Here is a 27,780-nt window from a genome sequence, read left to right as displayed (position 1 = left end):
TTTATAACTTTTTGCTTTTATTTAAATGTTTTCTGAAAACATTGATTACAGCCTTGCCTCAAGTTCACCCATCAACTTCAGCCACGAAAACTCAATGGTTGTTTGAAATCTGAAATCCTAGCGGCAAGGGGTAATGTAGTGGTTGACTTCGGCAACTGGAGAGCATGGTGGATCATAACATAGTCATTCATAAAAACAAAATGGTGCAAGAGGCTCTTTGGTGCCAAAAAAAATGAAAGGTAACTGTCACTGGAGTATTTATGAACGTTATTGAGAAGAAAGCAATCAAAGTATAAACTCTTCCTCACAATACTATGGAATCATTAGTCTAAAGACACTGGAGACTCCTGTACCTTGAGTATTCTGCAAAGAAATATCAGTGTTAAAGAAAAGCTGTATAAAAAAGAAACCATTAGAAGAAATTAATTATCTGAGAGAGAAGAATACTGTGGCTCTCAGGATGAGGAGAAGAGACATCAGTTACAGCCCAGTCCTGCAGTGGCCATATCAGACTTCTAAGATCTGTGTGCTGAGATCTTGCAGGATCAAGGCCTTAGTTTTCTTCCCAATTTCAGTTGGGTGTTTATGTGGTGATGTACCTGCAGCATCTAAATATTGAGTAAACTCATGAAAGAGCATACTGCTCAAGTCATAGTACAAACTCAAAAAACATCAACAATTTTACTGCTTTAGTTATATTCCAACACCTAGCCTTAAGGAGAAACCCCACTCTTCACATGGAAGCAAACAACAAACCTTAAAGTAACTTGCAAATTCAAATAACTCATGATTCATTAAATATTTTTAACCAGATAAGCATTATAAAAAGTCAGACTTATTTGTGAAATTTATAGACTACAATGTATTAGCCAATCTTCGCTTAAAGATATACATATTTACAAAATGTAGACAAATTTCTAGCTTGAGTAGAACAGCAGGTAAACAAGAAACAGAGAGATAAAGGGCCAACTTCTGCCATCACAAGCACTTGGGGTTCCACACTGACTCCAGACACTATTGCATGCATAAGGTGTGCATCAGAGTTGCATATATGTATCTGTAGGTATAATTTAGCTCACTGTCTAGTTTCTGTTAGAACTCCTTCCTTTCACCTTGATCCAAGAGATAAGGGTTCTATAAGTGATTTGGCTGCAAAAGGAATGAATAAATCATTCAATTCTCTAAAACAGTAATATGTGCAGTCATTTTAACTACTTGGATAGATTTATAATATTAAAGCAATTTTCTATTTCAAAATCCTATTCTAACTTGAAACTAAAATAATATCTATGAAAGAAATAGAACAGACTAAAAATATCAGGATTCTCAGACTTTCTTCTGGAATTGTAAACCCTTTGAATGCAACAATCCATTTTTCATGCAAGTTTACTTCACTGGACTATCACAGCATGTCCTATTTGCTTTTTAAAATCAGTGCTTGTCTCAGTGTATTCAAATATACAGCTGAAACATTTGCACCCCCTAGCTGTCACAGGTAAAACACAGTACTTATAGCTAACTTACATTCATTTTCAACTTCAAATTTATTGAGGCAGTTTATATCAATGTATCCATAAAATAATTCAGAAATAACCCAAGTATACCATTTAAACATCTTCATGATTTATCCATTTATACACTCAGTACACAAACAACCCAGCCTCTGTACAGGTTCATCACATGCAAACCACCCATAAAGACAAAAACTTTAGTTAAAAATAAGTCACAACTCAGTGTACTGTTTCAACTGCATCTCCATTTACCAAATGGCACATTGAATATTCTGTAAAATAAGATGTTTTTAACAATCTTGTTAAAAAATCCTTGGGCAAAATATTTCTAGACTTAAAAAACATCCCAAGATTTTTCAAAACACTCAAGATACTATACAACTTATAATAACCTTGAAATAGGCTTACAAGGTTGTTAACGAAGGTATTTACATACCCGATAATGTAAAGCAAAAATTCAGATTTCTAATAACAAAAAGGTGATGCATTAAAGATTTATGAAATTAAAATTAAGGCTCTTTGTATAGTAATTTATGTAACTTTACATAATAGCCAACTTTGGAAATGTCAGTCTTGCACATTCTTGTCAGTCTACTGCATTTCAAGCAGTAGAGTATATTAAGTATTACTTTGAATAATTACAAGCTACTTCTATGTTTGAGCATGCTTTTGAAACATTGTAGTTATTAAATATTTACAATGTGTAGCCTTCAAACTTTATGTAAAAAGCACAAGTATGACTGCCTGACTAATACAAACACCATACTTGCAAAAACATTTTGCGTCTCAAAATTAAATGCAATTACTAGAGTTTTAAAAAGCAAACCAGATTTGAAAAGTTTTAGTATGTGCCTGAATGTGGACAGCAAAATTTGCTCAAATAACTCAGACAGTAATGTTTTTCAGCTTAGATTGAAAGTTTATTTTGTATCAGACTTCAGTTTCTTTAAGCATATAGAAAAATTAAATATTTAAAAAAAATATTTCCAAGAGCATGTATGTTTTCTGAATGATGCCCTCACATTTGTTGAAAACCCACTACTGTCTTACAAGGTGTAATGACCGGTCCACAGTTAAATTTCAGGATTTGTGTTTAACTGAAAGCAGCTTACTGTATTTCAAATGTCATTTCTCTTAAAAAGCACAGGGATGTAAAACACTGAAGACAGAACAAAAAAAATGGAATGGTAATCTAAGGATCAAATTCATTAGCCATTTATCCTACTATATCAAAATTTGTAGTCAGAGTTGTCTTTATTGACTTTATTTTAGTTTTTGTACACAAAGAAAAACATGTTCATATCCATCATGAACAAAAACTTAAAAAGGCAGAACTAGAAGACGTGTGTTCTTCACCAAAGCAAAGCTGTGCTAAAGGTTCCAAACATTTCCATTTTTAAAATAAATATTTTCTTCTTCCGGTGTCTACATTCCAGTCTTCAGAGTATCACTGGAAACTGAAGCCTATCATGAAATACACACGTTTAAACAGAGTCCCAGCTCACTGTGTTTGGTAACTTGCCATGCCATATCCAGCTTGGTTAGGTATTACAGGAGCACCTTGTCCCTGGGCAGGCTGAGCACCAAATCCACCCATCCAGGCAGCAGATGGAGATTGGCTTTAAAAAACAAACAAAAAAAGGCAAGCCAATCAAGTTATTTACAAAGAGACACAAAATCTGATATTGCTTCTGTTACCTTCTATTCCTGCCAAGGTCAAAAGCTTCCCAACTTCTCACAAAAATAATGCACATACAGGAAGATTTTAAAACAGGTTCTCCTCCTAAAACGTGCCTGCTTCTGGAAAAAACCACAAGCCAAGAAACCTATATACTAGCTGCATGGGCTAGCAATCTCCAAAGCAGAAAGGTATTGTTCAAATACATAAAAGGGAATTATTAAACGAAATCAATTTTAAAATGCGGCCCCATTCAAGTTAAACAAAACAGACAATTTGGTTTGGCTCAGATGGAGAAGAAACATTCTATTATTTTCAAGAGCTCTCTGGACCCTATACAGTTTTCTTATCTACAGGAGATGATGACTTGGCAAATTGCCAGCATTTGGAGCAACTTAATTTTATAAACTCAATATGTATCACACCTTTTCCATTAATATTCAAATGCAAGGAAGATTTAAATATAGTATTTAGGGAATACGTTAAATCAAATTAAGACAGATTTTGTGTAGTACTTAAATATAAATTCTTCCTATAGCCACACTCAAGTTTCTTTGGCTTTATTTCAAATGCAGCATGATCAGTCTGAAGCCACTTAATTGAAGAAACACACTTGGGTACAGAAACAATATGAACTTCTCCACTGATTTTACAGCAAGAGTTAACATTATTCCAAGAGCTGTGCAAACTTCTATCAACATCACTGATGCAGATGTATAAAAAAGGAAAACATAATGGAGACACATCTGGGTGGGAGAGGGGGAACACGCTGATAAGTCAGCAGTGAAAAATATTACTGTGAAATCAAGAGAATATTACAAAATTAAGATAATGTTTAAAAAACTGTTCTGGACATATATTTTAAATACTCTTAAGAGCAGATGAATGCTCAGTTATGCGGCCCATGCCCTTCAGAGTTAGTATGCCACTTAGGTAAATGCTTTTGGGTTACATGGCATTATGACTGCTCTCAGCTACAGGCTGTTGGTTTTTTTGTTTTTTAAAATAATCGCCACCCAAGAGCATTGAAAATCATCTGCTAAGTTCTTTTAAATCAAGACTCAGAGTCCACCAAGGAAGCAAAATGTGTCTACCAGCCATCTTTTATCTCAGAACATCAATATACACAAAATGTTGAAACAAGTGCATATCATAATGCACTGAATAACTCCTCAGAGAGCATGAGATTCAACAGACTTAAGCTTCCTAGTGAAGAGGGTTTGGCCGGAAAGGCTTGAAGCAAGAGCACTCCTGATACCAAATTAATCTGAAGTGGGGATTACTGAAGAGTTTTAACATTTTTGGAGAACTGCAACACACCTTTTTTAAAATATCTGAAACAAGTATAATCACTTACTCTACTCCAAATCCTTGTTGATTCCATGCTTGACCATACATTCCATAAGATGGTACTTGCCATCCGTTGGCCATATATTGCCCGTACTGCTGTGGATTTCCATAGACTTGACTCCATTGCCCCCACTGACTGTAGTCAACCTAGGCAAAAAAAATAGTTCGTAGTACAACTCCTACAGACATATTAAATTTTATGATGGCTGGCAAGGGCAAAACCTTAATCTATGGCGTTATGATACCGCTGGAGTTACAATTCTTTGCTTTAATTACTGAAAAAAGAATTGCCTTTGCAATAAGAATAAGGTTTCAATAGCACCATAAAATATTTGACTGGGGATGGAGCTAGTCTTCAGTAGCTCAATTAGCTAGAATTCAGAGATTTCCCAGAGCTGCTTCCCATCTTGAATCATACAAGAAGTTATGTTCCTATAAAGTTGCAAGCCCAACCTTGTAGTGAACCGCAATGTGCGCTACCAAAAAGACCAGACCATGCAATTTCACTAACTGTATTAATTAATACTTTATTAATAATGTATCAATGGGGAGAGATAATGGACAAGAGATTACACTTAACACAGCTGGCTTATGCAAAAACACTCAAACTACTAAAAATAGATTTAAAATGTAATTACCTGTTGGAAGTTTTTAGTCATATCAGGGGATTCTTTACCCCAATAGCATTTAACAACATGTCCTTCAATTGTAGTTCCATTGACTGAAACAATAGCATGTGCTGCACTTTCATGGGTTGAAAACCTAGAGATAAGATAGAAATGAAATTAACACTATGTTTTACTATAATTGATAGTGCTATTACTTTAAAGAACTGTGACTACATGCATGCGTCACAAGTAGAGCTGGGTGAAAAATTGTTGGCTGAAACTCTCCTCCCCTCCTACTCCCCAAATACAGATTTGGGTCCACCGAAACATGTGAATGTGCGTTAATTCACCAAATTAGTTTTTAAAAGAAATCCAAAACTTTGTTTAGAAATTTACTTCAATTTCATTTTTATTAACTCAAAATCTAAACAAGTTTTGGGGTTTTATTTATTTTTTTCCACTTTTCAGTCTGCTGAAAGTTTAAAATGTTTTGTTTCGGGTTGACCCAACCTCACCCCCAATGACTAGCAAATCAATAACCAAAAAACAAAAAAATAAAATAAATCAGATATTCAGAAAACTCTAATAATAAGAAATGCAAAAATCTTACACCAAATTGAGGCTGCCTTTGTAAGCCTTTATTTTCTGAGAAGCAAATGCCCATAACCTTTAAAGCTTCAATTTCTTCAATGTATACTGCAAGCGAGAGCTTTTAATTTAACAGCACTGCTAATTAAAGTACATGTTACATAACAATACATGAAATTCTAATATATTGAACAATCATAGATTTAGTTTAACAGCCTTACCTGACAAATGAGTAACCTTTTTCAGGAAAAACTCTTATTTCCATAATCTGTCCAAATGGTGAAAACGTCTGCCTCATAAGTTGATCTAAAACAGATGATATTTTCAACCAATTCATTAGCAACCTTGGGGCTGCAAACTCATTAGTTAACACGTCCCCCGTACCCTCAATAAAAGTGAATCATACCTGTTAGTCCAGAGGCAATTCCTCCACAGTAAACAGTACAATTTTTTGGACTTGACTGATTTACTACATCTTCAAATCTCAGCTGTTTCGTGCTATCTATACATAGAAAGGGTCATTTTCAAACATTAAAACAGGATCTGCATTCCAATAATTTTTATATAATTACAAAATTATACATTTGACAAATCTGCTCAATATTTTAAGACAAATCAACAGGAAAAATAAGAAAGATAATGATTTAATATACTAGGCCTTTTATTCCTGAATATCTGGGAGTCAAACACATACTAAATTACAAGTTAAGTGAATTTGGTGGCTTAAGCGTATTGCTAACTGTACATTGTAAAGTCCAGCATAACAGTACGTGTGCTGGAGAGCTAATAAAAGGTTAACACAAGCATCTTACTTTCTTGTGTACTTTTAGGAGCAGGTGGTTTTCGTGTTGCCCAGTTAGTTCTGATCTGACGGCCGCCCAACCACTGGCCTCCCATGTGCACAATTGCATTTTCTGCATCCTGAAGGACATCAGAATTAAGACTCATTCAACATGCATGGACAAGGAGAGAAGACAGGCAAGCCTACTACTTTTGAAAATGTACTCATCTGTCACTGGGATTAATTTTTATATAACAGCAATACCAGTTACTAATAAAGTTACTGTAGTTTTCAAGATTTGGGGCATTTAATATATTAAAGCAGCGACATCATAAAATTCTGCAGTAACAACAAAATCCAGTAATGAAAAAATTACTTCACTAGTGAATTGCTATTTCCAATGCACAGAATACACAACAGAAGACAATGGAAGCCATGTATATAGCAAGGATACTATACCTAGACAAGCAAACAAAAACAAAGCCTATAATTGAATACCCAGTGATCTCCTGATCAATGTTATATGATTACCAAAAGCAATCTTAAATAAATTAAACCAAAATATAAGAGTTTAGTTATACAAAGCTCAAATTATACTATAATTAGTCTTACCAATAACTATATGGGAATGTAGTATGCAAAAAAGCATTAATAGAAACAGATGGAAAGTAACAAGAACCTATTATACTTGGATATAGAAAAAGTCATAATTATGAATTTCCTTGATCTTACTGCTTTATCTACAATATTCATAATGAATACATTTCTGACCCACAGATTTCCAGTGTGACAAATTATGTATCAAGAAGGAATTGCTGCAAAAGGGTATTGCATCTTCATGTTCAAAACCATCATCAACTTGGTTGCATATTGGTTAAATTTTGGTAGTAAATGGTGATGTAAGAGGAAATACTACACTCTGAGAAGGCAGAACTGTAGGTAAGAGGAATTTGCAAAGCTGAGATCTACCCCACCTTCTCTACCACCCAACCTAACCACCTCCTATTACCCATTTTTCCTGCTACAGCCTCCCGTTTGCCCCTTCATGGTATTCAACTTATATCACCTCTGAATGCAGTCCAACATTTACAGAGCCATAAGAGCAATCATCATCATACAAACACGGAAAATAGACAGTCCATAGCCTGAACAGCTTAATTCAGACATAATTCACAAGTGCACCACTGAATGCAGATACTTTGAAGGAGGAGAGACAGGGTCACATGGCACACAGTTTGGAAGACTGTTTCAAAGTCATGGGGGCTAGAACAGGTTCCATCTCCCTGAACTACAAGGTGCAAAGCTGAGAATATGTGGGGATGAATCAGAGAAAATTGGGAGGAACTTAAAAGACAAAAGCAGGAACAGTAGCAGATGAGAGAACAATCCTGGTCCTACAGTGTGCCGAGCACTTTCAAGAGAGAAAAGCACAAAGCACTCAGAACTTTGTAGGACTGCCTCTAAGTGTTTCATATTTTTGGAAGAAAATAAGACTTAAATGTGATAGAGAAAGGGAGGGATACCAGAGAAGAGTAGACGGGCACATGCAGGAAGTAATTTTAAAACACTTTTTTACACTTAAAATAAGCAGTGGCTGATCTACAGAGACTAGCACTCAAGAAAGTAACAAACCCAGCCTATCAGTTAAGAGTTTTATTGTTTTTTTAATTAAAATATCTGGTACAAAATTATGTGGTCCTATTTGACACTAAGAAAATACCAAGTTCCAAACTGAACTGTACTATTCACTGGTACACTCTTAAAAAGGAACAATCACGTAATTTAGGCTCTACATACATATAAACCATCTAAGCATTTTTTCTGCAGGGCTGAAAACTGAAACAACCTTATGATAATGCATGAGAATCAGAAAATTAAAAAAAAGACATATCTACTTTTGCTGTCTGTACTGAGGAATGCCAACTAGACAAAGCATAAGTGGTAAAATGTAAACTAGAGTTTCAGTGATTTCAATTTTAATAAACCAAGGTTTCTTAATATTATTTTCATCATGGAATGTCCTTTTAACTATGAAATCACTGAACTTCATTTCAACATTACAAAAATGACAAAAAACAATGTGAAATACTTCCAACAACAAAGCACTAGATATGTTTGTTATAATTCCGAGCCCCTGAAATATTTGTACATTTGTCTCTTTTTCAATACACAGAACGAGCTTAGGAAGGCAATATGGAGGAGCTATGTAAACAATCCCTCAAGTACTTCTGTTTAAAAATAGCTCTGTTTCTCATAGCTACCTTGTGTGGGCAATTCGTTTCACAACATGTTCTCAGATATTTTAGTTAACATATGGTATAACTTAAAATTACTCTTTATAAAAAGCACCTTGTTGCCATAAATAGTGAGGATGTATCATTAACTATGGACACTGTATTTAATATAATTCTAAAAAATAAGGTTAGCAAGCCTATTAAAGGGCTAGTCAACGTAAGTCACTTCTGTCTGGAATATTTTTATCCATTACTACTATATTTAAGATTACAGGGGGAAAAAAAATCTCTTCACTTTTACTGTATGTTTACCTTTTGTTTGACAGTACTTTGTTTATAGTCAATTTCAATATTTTCCCCTGAATAATCAATTCTTTTCCCTTAGGAAAGGGATCACAGCAAAGGAGGAGGGGAAAACCTTTTTTTAAAAAATGGAAAAAAAACCACTGGTAAAATTACAAAAATTGGCAGGATGACTCTGGCAGGATTAGTACCTGAAACTTTCAACTTTTTTTTTTTTTAAATACAGAGGACTTCAAGACTCTTTAATAACTGCTCTGCATAAATACTGGTCTGTATAAAGATTATTCCTGCAGTGTGGTTACTCACCAGTTTATTATAAAATGATACAAAACCATAGCCTTTTGATTTTCCAGTTGCCATATCTTTAACTACCCGTGCATCCCTGTGAAAAGAAGCACAGCTATATGAGGGAATTATTATTAACCTTCAAAATAAAAACTAAAAGGAACCACACACACTGTATTGTGAGCATATTTGTTTTTCTTTTTATAAATTCAGTTAGCCCTAAAACTATAGCCATTCCTGAACTCTCCCTATTGCTTCTTTACCTGTTAGAAAAAAGCAGTAGGACAAAAAAATAACATGTAATAAACATGCAACCTATCCACATAACCTCTTCTGGCTAAAACTAAAATGTTCAAATTCGAAGTTTAAAAAGGAACAAAGTTTCCTTTTCTAATATTCTATTAACTAGGGTCCTCTAAGGTTTACTGTTCTATAAATTACTGTAACAGTTCTATCTACTTTACCATGCATTTTCTAAATAGTTAAATGTCTTCTGCCTAGTGATACAAAATATATGAAATATTAAAAAATTGAAAAAGAGGAAAAAAAATAGGAATTAAAAGGCATACATGGCCTGGTTAACAGATTTCTTTATTTTTCTTGGTCAATTCTCTACCATCATTTTGGAGTTTGGGCAGCTGTAAATTTTGAAAAATTGACATTTTCAGAAATTTAAGAAAGGATAATAAAACTAACAACAATGCTAAGCACACCAGTACGAAAACAACAAATTTACACAGAAATTTTTAGTGAGTAAGTTAAAATGATTGGAAATATAGAACTGCACTGAATATAGAATGTTAAAATGTAAATACTAAAATATGTATATATAAATAATGTATAATAAGAATAAATAGAAATGAGAAAAAATCTACAACTGAGTTCCAGTGTGCACAGTTCCTTGCAGTTAGCCTTCAAGATCCTGTCCATTCTTATGAGCAATTCTGCAAAATAACCAGAATGCTATTACTTTTAATTGTGACTTGGACTTTAGAAAAACTGCAGGTCTCAGGTATAAATATAGACTGAGAAATAGAAACCTGTATTCTTTTTATATTGATTTTTAAACAGTATTACTTACCACATTTAGAGATAAAAAGCAAAGTAAACAACAAAATAGCAGAAGGTAAGAAATAAGGTTTATGGTTCATTTAAAAGTGTACAGAGCAAGAAAAATGAGAATTTTTGTTCTTAGCAGAAATATAGTCCTGTAAAGTAGCACAAAAAGTTCATGTGTAATTTTTTTTAAAAGGATTTTAAAAAGAAAGTGATATGAGATCAATGTACTTTTTGAAGCCACTACCTTATTCAAAAGAGACATACATGCTTTAGCACTTCAAGAATTCTTGTAATATTTAACATGTTCAATTAAAACACAATAGATGTTTTGAAATCTAATCTCAAATATGTAATATAGATAGGTATTTATCCCTTAACGGACAGAAGTGTGCACAAATATAAACAGCATTTTTTCATTGAAATACAGCACTTTTAACTTAACCCCCCTTCGATTAACTGAAAAGTTATTTCATACTTTAGGGGAAAAAAAACTTACATTTATACAAGATACATTCATAACTTAGCTAAGTTTTACAACTAGCTACACTTACTGCATCTCAAAATAATACCTTGATATTTACCTGCTTTCCTATACTGCCTATAGGCAAGTCTGATGGAATACACACCACTTGTAATTTTTGAAATCACTATTCTGCACACAAACACTAAGCAAAAAAATTAGTTACACTAACAAAAGCTGTTGATTTGTTATTTTTCTGGTTATTCAATTAAAAACTGCAATGACCTTTATATGTAAATTAGGTTAAAAGCGTACTGCTTTCAACTGGATTGGAGAACAGAATTCATTAATTGTATTTACAAACATGTGATGCACAACCTGAAATGAAGACATCTCACCACCCACCCTAATATAATGAAAACCTTATCGCACAATCTGCAAAAAGATGAAGAAATACTATTTCAGACAAAAAACAAATTTATGCTAGTTTTCCCTGAAATGATGTTTGCAGTATTGATTATGATACTTACGATATTTTACCAAAAGGAGCAAATGCTGACTTGATGTCTTCTGTTGTTATTTCTGGACTTAGATCCCCAACAAATACATGGAAGTGATCTGCAAATAAAGCATTATATAATCAAATATTTAACTGCTATCTAGTAATTTAACTCCTTGCATACTTCTGAGAAAGTGAGTCTTAACAAAGAACTGGGATCCAGGAACTCCAAGGAAATTTAATTCAAGGATTCCATCAGACATTCAACAGTAATTTAACTTCTCCACCTCAGATTTTTAAAAAGGCTCCAGAGGTAATCCTGGCAATTACTGGCCAGTAAATTTAACTTCAGTACCAGGCAAACTGGTAGAAACTATAGTAAAGAACAGAATTATGAGAGCCACAGATGAACATGATATGTTGGGAAAACGTCAACATGCCTTTTGTAAAGAGCAATCATGCCTCACCAATCTATTAGAATTCTTTGAGGGTGTCAAACAAACATGTGGACAAGGGGAATCCAGTGCATACAGTGTACTTGGACTTTCATAGAGCCTTTGACAAATTCCCTCAACAAAGGCTCTTAAGCGAAGTAAGGAGTCACAGGATAAGAGAAAGGTCCTCGCTTGGATCAGCAATTGGTTGAAAGACAAGAACGAAGGATAAGTATATATGTTCAGTTTTCACAGTGAAGAGATGTAAATAGCAGGGTCTCCCAAGAATTTGTACTGGGATTAGTGCGGTTTTCAACATATTCATAAATGGTCTGGAAAAAGGTGCAAACAGTGAGGTGGCAAAGTTTGCAGATGATACAAAATTACTCACGATAATTAAGCCAAAAGCTGACTGTGAAGAGCTACAAAGGGATCTCACAAAACTGGGTGACTGGGCAACAAAATGGCAGATGAAACTCAGCGTTGATAAACGCGAAGTTATGCACACTGGAACACATAATCCCAAACAGAAATACAAAATAGCGACTAAATTAGCTGTTACAACTCCAGAAAGATCTTGGAGTAATTGTAGTTCTCTGAAAACATGTGCTCAATATGCAGCGGCAATCAAAAAACTATCAGGATGTTAAGCACTATTAGGAACAGGACAGATAATGACAGAAAATATCCTAATGACACTATATAAATCCATGGTACACCCACACCTTGAATATTGCATGCAGTTCTGGTTGCAACATCTCAAAAAAGATACATTAGAATTGGAAAAGGAGAGAAGGGAAACCAAAATAGCTTCCATATGAGGAGAGGTTAAAAAGATTCGGACTGGTCAATTTGGCAGAGACAACTAAGGAGGAATATGATAGGGGTCTATAAAATCATGAATGGTGTGGAGAAAGTGAAATAAGGAAGTGTTATTTACCCCTTCACATAACACAAGAAATTGGGGTCATCCGATGAAATTAATAGACAGCAGGTTTAAAACAAATAGAAGAAAGCACTTCTTCAAACAATGCATCATCAGCCCGTGGGAACTCATTGCTGGGGATGTTGTGAAGGCCAAAAATATAACTGGATTCAAAAAAGATTTAGGTAAGTTCATGGAGGGTAAGTCCATTAATGGCTAATAGCCAAGATGGTCAGGGATTCAATCCTATGCTCTGGCTGCCCCTAAGCCTCTGACTGCCAGATGCTGGGTCTGGACAAGACAGGATGGATCACTCAATAATTGATCAGTTTTGTTCATTCCCTCTGAAGCATCTGGGATTGGCCATTGTCAAAAGACAGGATACTGGGCCACATGGACCATTGATCTGACCCAGGATGGTCATTCTTATGTTTAGTTTCCACCATTTGTAAAATAGAGTAAAATACAGGGAATGTTTTAAGACTTCAATTGTAAAATATGAATGTGGGTATTTCTTCTATTAAAACTCAGCATGAGGTAAAATACAATGATATTTAGACGTGTCACTGCAACCTATTCTTACACTAATCGCTATACAAATATTTCACAATGTAATACTGCGGTATTACTTACTGGATGTATCTTTTTTCTGGCTACTCGGTGTTGTTGCCCAGTTTACTTTGACCTCCTGAAAATAAATGTAAGATTTAGCATACATGCATAAAACTAGAAATTAATGTACACTCAAAGGCCACTTACAAATATTAACCTACACAAATTCTTTCTTTTAGAGGAGAACAAGAGTTTTTTTAAGGCATCAGAGGATGTATTGATCATTTTCAGTGAAATTCTTCACATCATAATTTAAATATTTTACATAAGTCTAATTTCTTAAACCTTAGCATTTTTATACACAACTTACCTTTCCCAAAATTTTTCTCCCATTCATAGCAGCTAATGCAGCAGCTGCATCTCTGTGTTCATAAAATTCCACAAAGCAATAAGGGTCATTGCTTGTATGCTGCAAAACAGAAAATCCAACAGAAGAGTTGACCCTTCTGCTATCGGGTTGCTGAGAAAAAAATCCAGGAAAAAATATTACTTATAGCTAGAAACTTTAACAATGTTATTTCATTAGTATAAGATAACCTTTAAAATAACATTAAGAATGTAATACATTGAACTCTAATTTTTAAAATTCAACTCTTTTTGAAGATACTTCAATTATACTGAAAAATGTGGACATTTCTTATCAAGGTTAAATCCATTTTTTAAGTCTTCATTTAGCATTAGTCTACTAAGCTTAACACATACCAGGTTACCTGCAGAGGGGAACAATGGGTTTGGGAAATTCTGCATCTTTAACACATACAAAGAAAGCCTGAAAGGTTTTATCATTTCCCTCCTATCCCCTTCAAGTTTTTCTTCTTCCTCCTCCTGATTGACAAAAATCTTTCCTTTATTTGCCAAAGGACTCCTTGGTAGACCAGAAACCTGGAGTGGGAGCTCTCTTAGCTCCAACAAGTGAAAATATTAAATCTTGTCAATAGTTGGATGCAAATATCTTTTAAAGGAGTCAGTGAGTTAATAGTAAAGTGTAAAAGTGACTAAATATCCTCTCTTCACAAGTGGTCAAGTTTTAGTCTTGATGCTTGTGATATCATAATACTACATGGTCTCCAATCATCCATACTGTATGCTAGGAACTGCTGGGGTTGGAAAGACCTGAATTTCTAATGTAAAACCAAGCAGACAAACCTGTCGGACTTTCTTTAGACATTTTGAAGCAGGGAAAAGGAAGGGTACAAACAGCCCCATCTGCCCTTCAGGTCACTTTTAAATAATACTAATTGCTAAACAGTTTTATTAAATACAACAGAGATATTAAATGTAAAGACAGTCAACGACTTCTGAGAAGCCAATCAAATCGCAATCATTACAGTATGAAATTCAAAAACTAGATTTTAAGCTTTGTGAAAAATGTTTGCAGCGTGCACTAAGCTGGGTAGTTTTACACTGGGATATCTGCATTACTGATATTGCATGTACAATCCCAGGACCAAAGAGCTCATAAAGCAAGTTCTGAAAAATAGCTAATTTAAAACAAAATTAAGTTCACTTTAAGAACCCCATTTTCCCTTCTGTCTTCTTTCACATGTATAGGAAAATTTCTGTTGTAAATTAATTGCTAACCCACCCTGCTCTTGCACAGCAGCACTTTCTCCAGTAGTGCCAGCAAAAATGTGGAGATTGGGTCTTTATTTCACACCGCTTTAACCGTTATTAGCCAATATGTTGGTTCATATACGAAGTATAAGATACAAAGAAATGCCTATTTAAGGGACATGTGCTCAAATATAGTTTCCAGAGGGATATAAAGGAATGCAGTCATTCACTCACATCTCTGATATTGACAAAAGAGAACTGGATAGTAGGGCCCTAAAGTGGCACTAAGGGACAATAAAGAGGGCAGAAATAGCTCTCCGAAACACCCTCAATACAGGGCATCTGCCAACTGGTGCAGAGCCAACACATGGGCTCTACGCTGGCCCTCCTCTCAGCCCTTATGATAGGGACATGTCAGGAGGAGGACAGGATGTGGCTGGGGGCCCTGGGAAGCATATTTTAAGAGTTAGAGAAGTCATGAGACTGCACTAACCACAGGACTGGGGTAGGTCCCCAGGTGCCCCAGAACACCAGATACAAGTAAGGCTTAAAGCCCCTTTTCTCTCTCTCCCCCCATCACATTCCTGCTGCAGGAAGAGGAAGAATGGAGGAAACTCAGGATACACAGTGCATGTATTAGAGTTTATTCTTCCATTAGAAAATGCCCCATTTTCACACTAAAGGGCCTTTTAAGGGCCTTTTAAGGAGTGATTCTGGGTACCTCTGTTTTTGGGTGTCCAATTCAAGATACCTTTAAGGGTCCCAATTTGCAAAAGTTACTGAGCAGCCACGCTCTGAAAAAAATCAAACCCATTCAGGGCATCTCAAGAAGGGCACCCAAAATCTGTAGTTATTTTTGACTATTTGGTCCATGTCTTCTACAAGCGGGATAACAAAAATTAAACACAGAACTGAGAGCAAAGTAAAGTAGCATGCTAATTAGTCCTGGGGAAGAAACTATGCACCATCACAGATGGACTCATTCAATACTATCTCCACTTGGGGGAGATGAGAGATAAGTTGGTGACTAGGTCTTGAGCAAGAGGCTCTTAAATAGGAGAGCTAGTTTAATGCCCGTGAAAAGATGAAAAGTGCTCTGATTTTAGAGAGAAGGACAGGATAGGCAGGTGCAGCTCAGCCTGTATCCATAAGTATAGTTTTGCCATGTCTTCCCCTGCAATACACCCACTATTCTAGTTCTGGAAAAGAGTCTGCAAGTTGAATGTGAATTATGTACTCATTTTCAAGGTGTACAAATGGGAACAAGGAGTAAAAGGGTTTTAAGGCACCTATTACCCAAACTAGGTTTGGGATGCATTTCCACAAATTAAAGGCTGTTGTACTGACCTACTGTACCACCAGCATAATATTTCCATCTAAATCTGAATGAAATGCAATTACCACAGACATTCAGACATTTGCAGTCTATTAAATACAATATAAAATACAAGTGTTAGCATGCTGTTTGTAGTGAACCACCCTAACAGAAACATCATACATTCCATTTTCTGTTTTCTCTCAATCTGCATTCCTGAAACTCAGACAAGACAAAGATGCCAGTTAATAATTTCTAAAAGCAAGCATTTAAATTTGGTACTACTACAGGCCACCAAATTCAGGGTGAACTTTGAACGCGCACACACACTTTAAAGGCCATAAATGGACACTGCACATTTGGATACTTTATTACAGATGAAACCTGTAATTTGACTAAGAAAATGGCACTGATTCTACTCTTATTGATCTATCTTCTTTCAGATTAGATAGATGTCAGATTACTAGTCTGTCCTTGAGTTGACTGGCTGAAGAGTCCTGGGTCAGTGAAAGATGTTGGAATATCTCAACCCTTCATCCATTCTAGACTATTTATTGACAGCTACTGAAGTCAATGGGTAAGGAAATGAACATGTGTGACTGAGAATTTACCTACAGCAGATTACTAGAACTCCATTTAACCATCTATGGTTATTAAAAATGTAGAACTATAAAGACTGGGTTAAAATGTCTGCAGTGCTAGAAATTCCCATCAAGTGTCACGAAACCAAAGGATGCCAATACTCAATTATACAAGCTGAAGACTGTCTTGGAAGGAACTTATTCCTAAAGAGTAAATGGCAACAAGAATTCTGTTGCATCAGATGACAGCCTTTGAGCACAAGCTGACAACTGCTTAGTCATGCATTGCGTTGAGTCCAAATATATAGAGCCCTGTGCAGATACAAAATTATATTCGCGGATGCGGATATCCGCAGATATAAATCAGTATCTTCAGAACTGCAGAGCTCTCACAGGAACCGCAGCAGTGAAAGGAGCAGAATGTGGGGCTGCCGCTCCCAGGAGCCAGTGCCCCGCGCCAGCGGCTCCTCCGGCGCGGCTATAGTGTCTCCATCACCGCTTACTGGGGCGGGTATCAGGCTCACTGGCAGCTGTTCCTGATCGTGCTCATGTGTTCAAGTGGCACGCATGCCCACAGACAGGAGACGCAGATAGCTGCGTGGAAGGGCCAGAGGCAGGACTGGGGACGGTACAGAGGAGGAGGAGGAGGGGAGGAGCTGCCTGCATGGGGTCCTGGGAGCAGCGGCCCCACGTTCTGCTCCTTTTGCCACTGCGGTTCCCAGGAGAGCCTTGCGGGTCCGCAGGTATAAATTTGTATCTGTGCAAGGATCTACAAATACAGTTTGCCTAGGAAGCTATATTCCACCATACACCAGTGTTGCAGAGATATGCTGCCAATCTGATTTTCTGCATTTTAATGCAAACCCAGTATGCTATATTTGATACCATTTGAAAATGGAAGGCCTTACCTCTGTTATCATTTTACAGCTTTTGCATGGTCCAATCTGGCTGAATAACTGAAGTATAAGTACTTCAGTCACATCTCTGGAGAGGTTTCCTACATAGCTACACAAGGAAATAAACAGTATTTTAAGTCCAGCAACTTTATCTCCAAGTTTATAATAGATTTTAACATATTATACGATTTCTATGTAAAACCTCCTTTTAAATATCCCACACTGAACAAAATACTTTACATTTGCATATGAACTTATTCACAGTTACTAAATTAACAAGTTTCCTAAATTATAAGACTGGCAGTGCAACTGAGATCATGAAACTAGAAATAATCATGTAATAGTAGATAGCAATAATACTGCTGTCAGCAGCAACAAAAAGGGAGAACAGGCAATCAAGTTGGGAATGATGTTTAAAATCCAGTTTTGCCATCCACTGACTAGAAAAAATTATTCTTTTATATAACCAACATAATATTTCTTAATATTTTATTGATATATAACTCAGCCAAATGTGATGACGACAAATGATCTCATAGTCAGAGAGCTCAATTCTTTGGTTCTATTGCATCTAGTCATTTGGGGGAAAACAACACACCCACAAACAAGAATGTAACTTAGAGGGTAGTACAGAGAAGGAGTATTCCATTAGGCATCTGTTGTGGTAACTGAGAATTCCAGAGGAAGGGTAAGTGTATTAAAAAACAGTACACATGCAACAAAACTCTTGCAAGTTTTGACCAAAAGTCATTCTGATACTAACTACTACACTGCCTTTTTCACCTTTTTTTTTTTTTTTTAAACGTAAGAACTTTTTAGTACTTACTCAACCTTCGGGACAATTCCAAATTTAAAAGTGTATGAGTTGGTCAATTTCAGGTGAAAAAAAGTTTCCTACTCAAACTCCAACAGGAAAGTTCATCTACTTTCTTCAATACTGAAAGCTAGTAGAGAATCTAGAATGCACCTCCACAAAAGATAAAGCCATATCATGAAAACCTGCTGAAAATCCACATTTTCTAATTTGAATTATCAAATTTCAGTAATGAAATGTACAGCTTTGGAACTGAATTTATATGTAAAAATTGTACAATGATATTCAGTACATTTGTCAATAAAGTCTCAAATCTGGAGCACAGGAACGTTCACATCATGTAGGTATATTTACAACTTAAGAAAAGGAGTACTTGTGGCACCTTAGAGACTAACAAATTTATTTGAGCATAAGCTTTTGTGAGCTACAGCTCACTTCATCGGATGCATTCAGTGGAAAATACAGTGGGGAGATTTATATACACAGTGATATACCGATGATATAGTGATAATCAAGGTGGGCCATTTCCAGCAGTTGACAAGAACGTCTGAGGAACAGTGGGGGGTGGGGGGGATAAACATGGGGAAATAGTTTTACTTTGTGTAATGACACATCCACTCCCAGTCTCTATTCAAGTCTAAGTTAATTGTATCCAGTTTGCAAATTAATTCCAGTTCAGCAGTCTCTCGGAGTCTGTTTTTGAAGATTTTTTGTTGAAGTATTGCCACTTTTAGGTCTGTAATTGAGTGACCAGAGAGACTGAAGTGTTCTCCAACTGGTTTTTGAATGTTATAATTCTTGACGTCTGACTTGTGTCCATTTATTCTTTTACGTAGAGACTGTCCAGTTGGACCAATGTACATGGCAGAGGGGCATTGCTGGCACATGATGGCATATATCACATTCGTAGATGTGCAGGTGAACGAGCCTCTGATGGTGTGGCTGATGTGATTAGGCCCTATGATGCTGTCCCCTGAATAGATATGCGGACACAGTTGGCAACAGGCTTTGTTGCAAGGATAGGTTCCTGGGTTAGTGGTTCTGTTGTGTGGTGAGTATTTGCTTGAGGTTGGGGGGCTGTCTGTAAGCAAGGACTGGCCTGTCTCCCAAGATCTGTGAGAGTGATGGGAGACAGGCCAGTCCTTGCTTACAGACAGCCCCCCAACCTGAAGCAAATAAAACTATTTCCCCATGTTTATCCCCGCCCCCACCCCACTCGCCACTGTTCCTCAGACGTTCTTGTCAACTGCTGGAAATGGCCCACCTTGATTATCACTACAAAAGGTCTCCCCCACCCCTGCTCTCCTGCTGCTAATAGCTCACCTTAAGTGATCGCTCTGGTTACAGTGTGTATGGTAACACCCATTGTTTCATGTTCTCTGTGTATATAAATCTCCCCACTGTATTTTCCACTGAATGCATCTGATGAAGTGAGCTGTAGCTCATGAAAGCTTATGCTCAAATAAATTTGTTAGTCTTGAAGGTGCCACAAGTACTCCTTTTCTTTCTGCGAATACAGACTAACACGGCTGCTACTCTGAAACCTGTCATTACAACTTAAGAGTATCACAATGCCACCCAACTTTAAGTATTCAAGTGTGCCTGTTAAACCACAGACACTTCGCTTTAGTGTATCACTTTCAAACAACTTCACAATGAAGTTTAATACATATGGGTAAAAATGGAGGCAGGAATACCACTATATACTAAGCGAAAGCTATTTAAAGTCTGTTTGAAAAGTTGCTTCCTTCAACTAACAAATGAGAAACACCAAATATCTTTAAAATCACTTTTTAAACACTTACATTTACTCCCTTTTATCTGTTTATTACCTTTGAAAAGCCTGAAATAAACTCTCTGCCAATGTTATAGTTCCCTATGGTCAGTCTTCTACTCGAATGGTGATGAAATCAACACTACATACTTGATTGGTTTTGCACCAGTACCACACAAATCTAAATCAAGAGAAAACCTTTTAGGTTTAAAAACAGTATTTGTTAACTATTGTTTCAGTGAATGTAAAATATTTGTTTCTCTAATCTCTCAACCAGGTCTTAAATTTTAATCGGGGTCCAGAATAACTTTTTTAGATATCAGCTGGATATAAACTTTCCCATTTAGAATATGCATGCATATTTACAAAGTCAATTCTATATATAGTAGGGAAAACTCACTATCAGAAACTAATGGTTCACAACATTTTAGAATAAATTTCACTGAACAACTTTTTCAAAAAAGCTATCCAGACAAACCAGCTATTTGGCTTTTATTTATATATATTACACACACACAAAATATACAGCAGCCAGCTACACTAACACTGAGAACTACACTTCTGTCACTACTTGTAACACCGCTGTCAATACATATCACATCTTTCACTGAATTGCAACATAAGATTTAGAACTTTCTTCTAGGTTACCTAGCCACAACAACATGAATTGTCTTTTCAAACTACATAAATATATGCCATACTAAAATTAGTTTAAATTTTAAAACAATAGACTAAACAATACTTAATGTTTAAAAAATGTGTAGACTATTCATAGTCTGAACCCAAAATTTAACCTTTGAGGATGTTACTAGAATCAGACAAAAAAATAACTGAGATTATAAATAAAACAATCCTTGTGAAGAAATAACCATTAATTTTGTAGGACCTACATAATGAGCACTTGTGTTTCCTCTGCTATCACTGCAGCAGTATAAGCTAACACATTCCCAAATGGTGTACATAGTCCACACTCATCAATTGCGCTGCACAAACATGAATGTAAACAGAGTGAAGTCAGGGTGGCTTCATCTCCATTGACTCAAAGAAATGAGGGAAGATTATGTTTGCAATATAGTAAAATATCAGAAAGAGCATCATTCCAAGGTGTATATTAATACTGTGCAAAAACTATACAAAACAGAACTTCTTTCATGCTGGCAGGAAACTAGAAAAATCATTCTTCAGGAATTAGCATAAGCTTTACTCCACACTAATTTAATAAATTTCCAAAAAGGACAATAGGCAGGTTTATATAACTACTAAAAAATCATTATGAAAAAGGTTAAGAACTTACTATAAAAGTCATGTTTCAGCCATTTTGTAGGCTGCTTCCTTATGGAAAAAAGCAATACTACTCTGGGTCAGTTAGCTCCTATATTTGAAGGAAGTGTAATGCTTTATTGGCTTAAGAACAAGTTTTTAAAAATTCCCTGAATGAATTTCAGATAATTGCATCATTCTATATTGTAGTATGTTTTCCTTCAGCTTTCAGTGTTATAAAAAATATACAAAAGCAGTTAACACTATTCTCAAATTGCTACTACCATTCTGAAACTGCAGTACTGTAGACTCAAGTACACCTATACTACACACACACAAAAACTGCAGCAGCAAGTCTCAGAGCTAAATTCAACTGACTTAGGCTCAGGCTATGCGGCTAAAAATAGCAGTGTAGATGTTCCCTTTCGGGTTGGAGCTGGGTTTTGGAGCCTGGGCTCCATCCCAAACAGGAATGTCTACAATGCTATTTTAAGCCCTTTAGCACAAGCCCCATTACCTCAAGTCAGCTGACCCATACTCTGAGACTGGATGTCCTGGTTTTGTTTGTTTGTTTTTAGTGTAGATGTACCCTCAGACCAATCTGTAATATAATGTTAAACAACATAAGCATAGCAATATCTGCAGAGTCCAGATTTTTAGAACCATTTGGCCATGCAAACTTATAGAAGTTCGGGCCAGTGGGAGTTAAAGATGAAGATTTAGCTTCAATATTTCATGTAGTCTTTGTACTTAATATTAGCACTACTCCCAATATATTCAAAGAGGACTTAAAACAAAATACAAATATCAAACAACTTTGGTGTAAAGTACTTGAATATCCCAAATAGCCAGGGTACGGAAGACATTCAACCCCTTTGGAACTGAAGTCTTATGTTACCAAAATCCACTCCCCGTGAAGCCACAAAACACCAGCTTGGCTTGAGTGGCAAGACAATATACTCATGACTTCACAACAGCCAGGGAAACAGCCACTTGTAACATGCAGCCAGCTTAGAAAGTTTTTTTAATATAAATTATGCATAGTTTAAAAGTTGTACTATCTATTTAGACTATAAAATACTAAGTTCGCAGAACTATGCAATATGACGTTTGGAGTAAAGCAAGTGCTTTTAAAAATACTACTTCTATGGTCTTCCAAGCTTTTTATATTATTATAACCCACAGGATAATAGTTTCAATTTTGCAAAACCATACATTATACAGTAAAAAAATGTACTTACTATACCTCTCTAGGCTGTCTCCTTAATTCATGGGATATCAATATGCTGTGGCTTCATGCATATTGACATATTTGTACAGTGTGTTCACTTCTGTAAAATTGTGGCATTTACATACTACACTGATAGGCATAGTTTAAAAACCTAGACCAGATACCAGAAGTCCAAGATATTATACTACTGAATGATTTTGACAATGTCTATAGACCAAGGACTTGTCTTCACTACTGAGGTGAGTCGACCTAAGTTACGCTACTCCAGCTATGTGAATAACATAGCTGAAGTTGACACAGCTTAGATCGATTTACCCCGGTGTCTTCACTGAACTGCATCGATGGGAGACGCTCTCCCGTCGACTTACTCCAGCTCCCCAAGAAAATTAAGGTAACAGGGTCGACTGGAGAGCACTCTGTGGTTGATTTAGTGCGTCTTCACTAAACCCACTAAATCTATCCCTGCTGTATCGATTGCAGCAGTGTGGATCTCCCCGTAGTGAAAACCAGCCCCAAGAAACAATATTTGAGGTTCACAGATCCTGTTAAGCTAGTAGAAGAAAAATTCTAACAGCAGAGCACATCAACAATCAACTAGGCTGAGGATCAAAAGAGCTCTATGAGGGTGACACGTTTTTTATCGCTGTACAGTAGGCAAGTGAGGACAGCTACGTTCATAGCTACTTCTTTTTGGCCCGTCAAAGTTCTTCCAGGTTCTACCTTAAAGAAGGTTATTGAATGTTTGCGGGGAAGGGTAAGAAAAGGGGAAAGTTATATGGTGAAAATTTCACATGAATTCCAACTCTCTGAATTGGTCAGATGGCATTGTCTCACAGATACTACTAGTGAGCTACAGGAAAGAGGAAATGCTTTGGAAATTCCATATTGTAGCTTCCAGAAATGGAAGCTATTACCTTTATCTATGAGACTTGGCTTTAAGTGAAGTTTGAGATTCAAAGTTTTAGTCTTAGCTCAGTGCCCCATGGATCAGATCCACATTCCAAAATACATAATTTGGCATAGTGGGTGATATAATACCTTTGTGTACAGTGGTGACTATGCGATGACTGCTAATATGGAGAACAAACAACTTTAGCGTGCTAAAAGGACAGTCCCAAGTCAGAGTACAGATCATTGGCAGGACTCAGGTTCTAGCTTCCCAGGGAATCAAAGTAATAAGACTTCAATGTCTACTGTTTGTGAAGGATCCGACAGAATTTACAAGAGTAAGTTTGATTCCAACTGAAACTTTCATCTCAACAAGATGTGTTATTAGTAAGTTCTAAAGTACTCTTATCAAAAGAGCTTTGAGGCCTCAAAAATTGTATTAAATTTGTTAGTCTAATATATTTTATTACTGATTTCAGTCTCAACTAGCGTGGCATTGAGAATCAATTCAAAAGTACTTTTTTGCTGTTACTTTCTATATAATGTTAATAAGGAGAGGCTTTGATCAGAATCCAGACACCGTTATATGAGGCACTGTAGAGGTAAACATAGTTCTCTCTTCTTTACCATACTGCCATGTTATGCTGATGAAGCGAGCTGTAGCTCACAAAAGCTTATGCTCAAATAAATTGGTTAGTCTCTAAGGTGCCACAAGTACTCCTTTTCTTTTTGAAAAATAAGCTGATAAATTATCGAAATACTACCATTTCCTTGGACAAGTGAGCCAACTATAATTTTTTTCAGATTTATATAAAAGCCTGCTAGCTGAGAGAGGTTAAATGGTCTTTGTTTTCTAGTATTTCAGATACTTTGAACCATTAAGAAAGTCATTAAACACCAGAAAGCAATATAATACCACTTAAAATACTGCAAAATAAGTTAATACTGTAGGCAATTAACATTTAAAACAATTACTTAGGACCTAAGGCCTTTGGTATTTTTTTTGCCAATTAAAACATTTGCTCCCTAGCTGTGGTGTCTATAGGAGAAAAAACAGTAACATACAGTATTTTCCAGTGTGGCAATAGAAGAGAACTCCTGAGATATATTTTCTCTAATAAGTGAAATACCGCATGGGCACAAAACCATGACACTTATTTTATTGACCATGTGATTATACAATTGGTCAATTGGGTTTAAAGATAAAATACCTACTACTTACTTTATAGAAAATTACTTAAGAGTTCAATGTGCAATATTACTATTTCGTACTAGATGTCAGTGAGCATCTTATTCAAATGAAAAGGCATGAATGCTATACATGAATGGCTTAACGTAGGCCAGTAATCTTAAAAAAAACCCCACAAGATGAGGATTTGAGAGAGAATCCTAAATTTAAAAACATTATTGGTATTTCAGATAAAGCTAGAGGTGAGTGGAATGTCTAAGCAATTCTACAGCAGGATTTTTTATATTATTATGCAAGAGAAAATTATTTGTATTTTAAGAAAAGCACTTACTGTATATTAACTTGACAAATTAAGCAGAGATATAATCATATGTGATTATTCAATCTTCTTCTGCAGCTCTTCTGAGGTGTTATTTCAGACATCTTAGCACAAATGTAATCTTGTCATTAAATGGCTAAGGGTTAAACTAGTTCACTTCCAGATGCCTCAGTCAAAAGTATAAACTACTAACACCACCAGAACTTGACAGCAGCAGTCAAAGCATATTTAAAACTTAGCCTAGTTCCAACTTTCCCAGAAGTGTTTTTGTTTTTAGAGGGGAAGTCAGGAGTATCTTTCATTCATTAAAAATAAATGAAATTAAACCTCACTGTGCATCTTACTCTTTCTCCTTCCCCCACTTAAAAAAAAATCCTAAGATTATTCCCCATTGTTATAAGTGAATTCCAAGTCCTTTTAGGCAGTCAATATCCATTTCTAAAAGTTATTTGGGGTAGAAGGACTCAAAATATGTACCTCAAAGAGCAAAGGCAGGCCTGGTAACTGTTGTTATACTAAATCAAATCCAACTTTTGTGGATTGGGGAAGAGGAGGGTAAGAGACAGACAATGTCATCTACAAAAATAAAATTGGTTAGAGACCAATTTTATTCCCAACACAGTCTGCATTTTTAAGTGTCTTAACAACCCAAATTAGGCCCCAAAGGCCATTTCAAAGCTATTTTCCCAAGGTAGGCAAAAGGGCAACATCTTTCTTACTCACATGCATAGTCTGAGTTTTTTGTATTTCATTCAGTATATATATACTGTTCTTCACAAAACTGGCAGAGGGAGCTGAGATTATAAACTAGTTGAAAATAGTCTGAACAAAACTTATTTTATTTAGACTTTTTAAAATGCATATAAAGTGCCAATTTATACTTTCCAGGTACCTCCCATATAACTTAAAAATACAACAAAATATTCCAACATAACGAAAGCACAGCAGATTTCAGTAAGACTATCAGCAAACTAAGCAATTCAAAACCTCCCATTTTTTTAAGATTAAGCTCATTTGCTTAGAAGGAAACCTTCAAGCTGTTAGTAAGTCACCACATACTGACACACTCAAGATGATGTGAATTCTCATGACAGTGTCTAGCAAAAAACATACTATGTAAGTACTGGAGAAAAAAATAAATGACTTTTCTAAACATCCAGTTTTAGGGAAAGAATCTTCTTTCACAATGGTCTTCACCTCACCCCAGGAAAGAAAATGAAACAATGAACATCTGTTTGATGACACCACAAACTAGAACCATGAGAAATCCATTTACCTTGGAGTAGCTGTGAGCATTCTTCTGCCACATATACAATTCAGATGGGTGAAGGGAGGGTTTAGTCGCAACAACAAAGCAGGCCGACATATATGCCTACCCTACTACTCTTCCCTTAGCCTCAAGAGTACAATAAGGAGCATGCCTTCCTCAAAATTGTCAGTCATTGATTATGCACCCCATTCACAATTCTGGATCTCTCCCGTGCCTCCCTCTATACTCACACGTCTTCTGGCTCTCCACCTCCCCTCCCAAAGTCAGAATCATCCAACCTAGTTTCCTCCTCCTACCTCACTTCAGTTTTTGCACTTTGCCTTTCAGTTACTGGATCTTCCCCTCCTCCCAGTCAATATACTCATCCTCCCCCCCGTCGGTATTTTACTCCTCCGCCTTCCCACACTTCCAATTTCTGGACCATCTCCTCAGTATCACCCGTTGCCCTCCCCCGTCAATATCCTCTGCCTTCCTCCATTCCTCCAGGTTATGTGTTCTCTCCCCCCCAAATTCTCCTCCCCCTTTCCCTGTTTCTGTAGCTTCCTCTTCCCTCCCTCTTGCAATTTCGGTCCCACCCCAACTCCCGTCAGTATCTTCCACGTTCTCCTTCCTCTCTCCGGTTTCTGTGGTCTCTCCTCGCGCCCCCTCCCCCGCGTCAATATCCGCCTCCCCCCGGCCAGGCCCCTCATGCTATGGCAGCACGTCCCGCGACACGCTCTGAATCCCCCCGGCCCGCCCGCCCCGTCAATATCCTCCCTCTAGCTCCCGACGCCCCCCAGGCCCCTCTCCACCCGGGGGCTGCTCCCGGCCAGTCCCCATGGGCCCCCATTCCCCGCCCGGCTCCCGCTTCTCTTCACTCACAGGGTCCTGGGCTGCCCGTCGTCTTCCATCACGGCGCGTGAGGGCCGTTCGTAGCTGTCTCCGGGGGGCGCGCTGGGGGGGGGGCTCCGCCGCGCACTGAGAAGGGAAGGGAAGGTGAGGGCCCCAGCTCCCCTCGCTCAGTCTCGCCCCCGCGCCAGGTCCCGACACTGCAGTCCGAGCAAGAGAGGGAGGCAGCACTACAAAATGGCCGCCGCCGCCAGCCACTCAGGAAGCCGCGAACTGCGCAGCCGCAGCCCGCTCCCTCTCCGGCCGGATTCTCTTTCCCATTCCCCGCCACCGCGCTGCGGTGCCGTCTGGGGGTCGTAGTCACAGAGGATAAGACTTGGGTAGGTGGATGGGGTCGCCCCACGGCCTTCTGGGAATTGTAGTGTTAGGAGGCGGGACTATCTCAATACTCCCAGAAAACTGGAAGGGATGGGAGGGCAAAAGACTATAACTCCCAGCATGGCCAGCGGCGGAGAGACCAGGCATTTTAGGGAG

The 27,780-nt window shown here is 37.0% G+C and overlaps 1 protein-coding gene across 3 annotated transcripts; it reads right to left on the bottom strand.

Moving 5' to 3' along the window:
- Positions 1 to 27,516, bottom strand: TIAL1 (TIA1 cytotoxic granule associated RNA binding protein like 1). Of its 3 annotated transcripts, none has more exons than XM_075131056.1 (12): positions 27,280 to 27,516; positions 17,686 to 17,782; positions 13,638 to 13,736; positions 13,349 to 13,403; positions 11,388 to 11,475; positions 9,360 to 9,435; positions 6,548 to 6,656; positions 6,142 to 6,237; positions 5,957 to 6,041; positions 5,178 to 5,301; positions 4,547 to 4,686; positions 1 to 3,130 (listed from the first exon to the last, which is right to left on the bottom strand). In XM_075131056.1, the coding sequence occupies exons 1-12, from the start codon at positions 27,306 to 27,308 to the stop codon at positions 3,013 to 3,015; spliced, it is 1,116 nt and encodes a 371-aa protein (XP_074987157.1). In that variant the 5' UTR covers positions 27,309 to 27,516; the 3' UTR covers positions 1 to 3,012. The 3 variants fall into 3 exon arrangements, with proteins under 3 accessions (XP_074987157.1, XP_048713114.1, XP_048713116.1); XM_048857157.2 differs by having other exon boundaries at positions 13,638 to 13,787; positions 27,280 to 27,515; XM_048857159.2 differs by lacking the exons at positions 11,388 to 11,475; positions 13,349 to 13,403; positions 13,638 to 13,736; positions 17,686 to 17,782; positions 27,280 to 27,516 and adding an exon at positions 9,908 to 9,982.
- Positions 27,517 to 27,780: the final 264 nt, after the last annotated feature.

The sequence above is a fragment of the Caretta caretta genome, chromosome 7 (genome assembly GCF_965140235.1).
Source record: "Caretta caretta isolate rCarCar2 chromosome 7, rCarCar1.hap1, whole genome shotgun sequence".
Lineage (NCBI taxonomy): Eukaryota > Metazoa > Chordata > Testudines > Cheloniidae > Caretta > Caretta caretta.
Note: the sequence above shows the minus strand (reverse complement) of the source record. Positions and strands in the feature narration are given on the sequence as shown.

Excerpts from the sequence above, each read along its gene's own strand:
- TIAL1 (XM_048857157.2), bottom strand. The coding sequence starts at position 27,308 with ATGGAAGACGACGGGCAGCCCAGGACCCT. Across the intron at positions 13,788-17,685 it reads GCTGTAAAATGATAACAGAG|CAACCCGATAGCAGAAGGGT; the intron begins GTAAGGCCTTCC and ends TTTTTTTCTCAG. Across the intron at positions 6,657-9,359 it reads TATCATTTTATAATAAACTG|GATGCAGAAAATGCAATTGT; the intron begins GTGAGTAACCAC and ends GATGTCCTTCAG.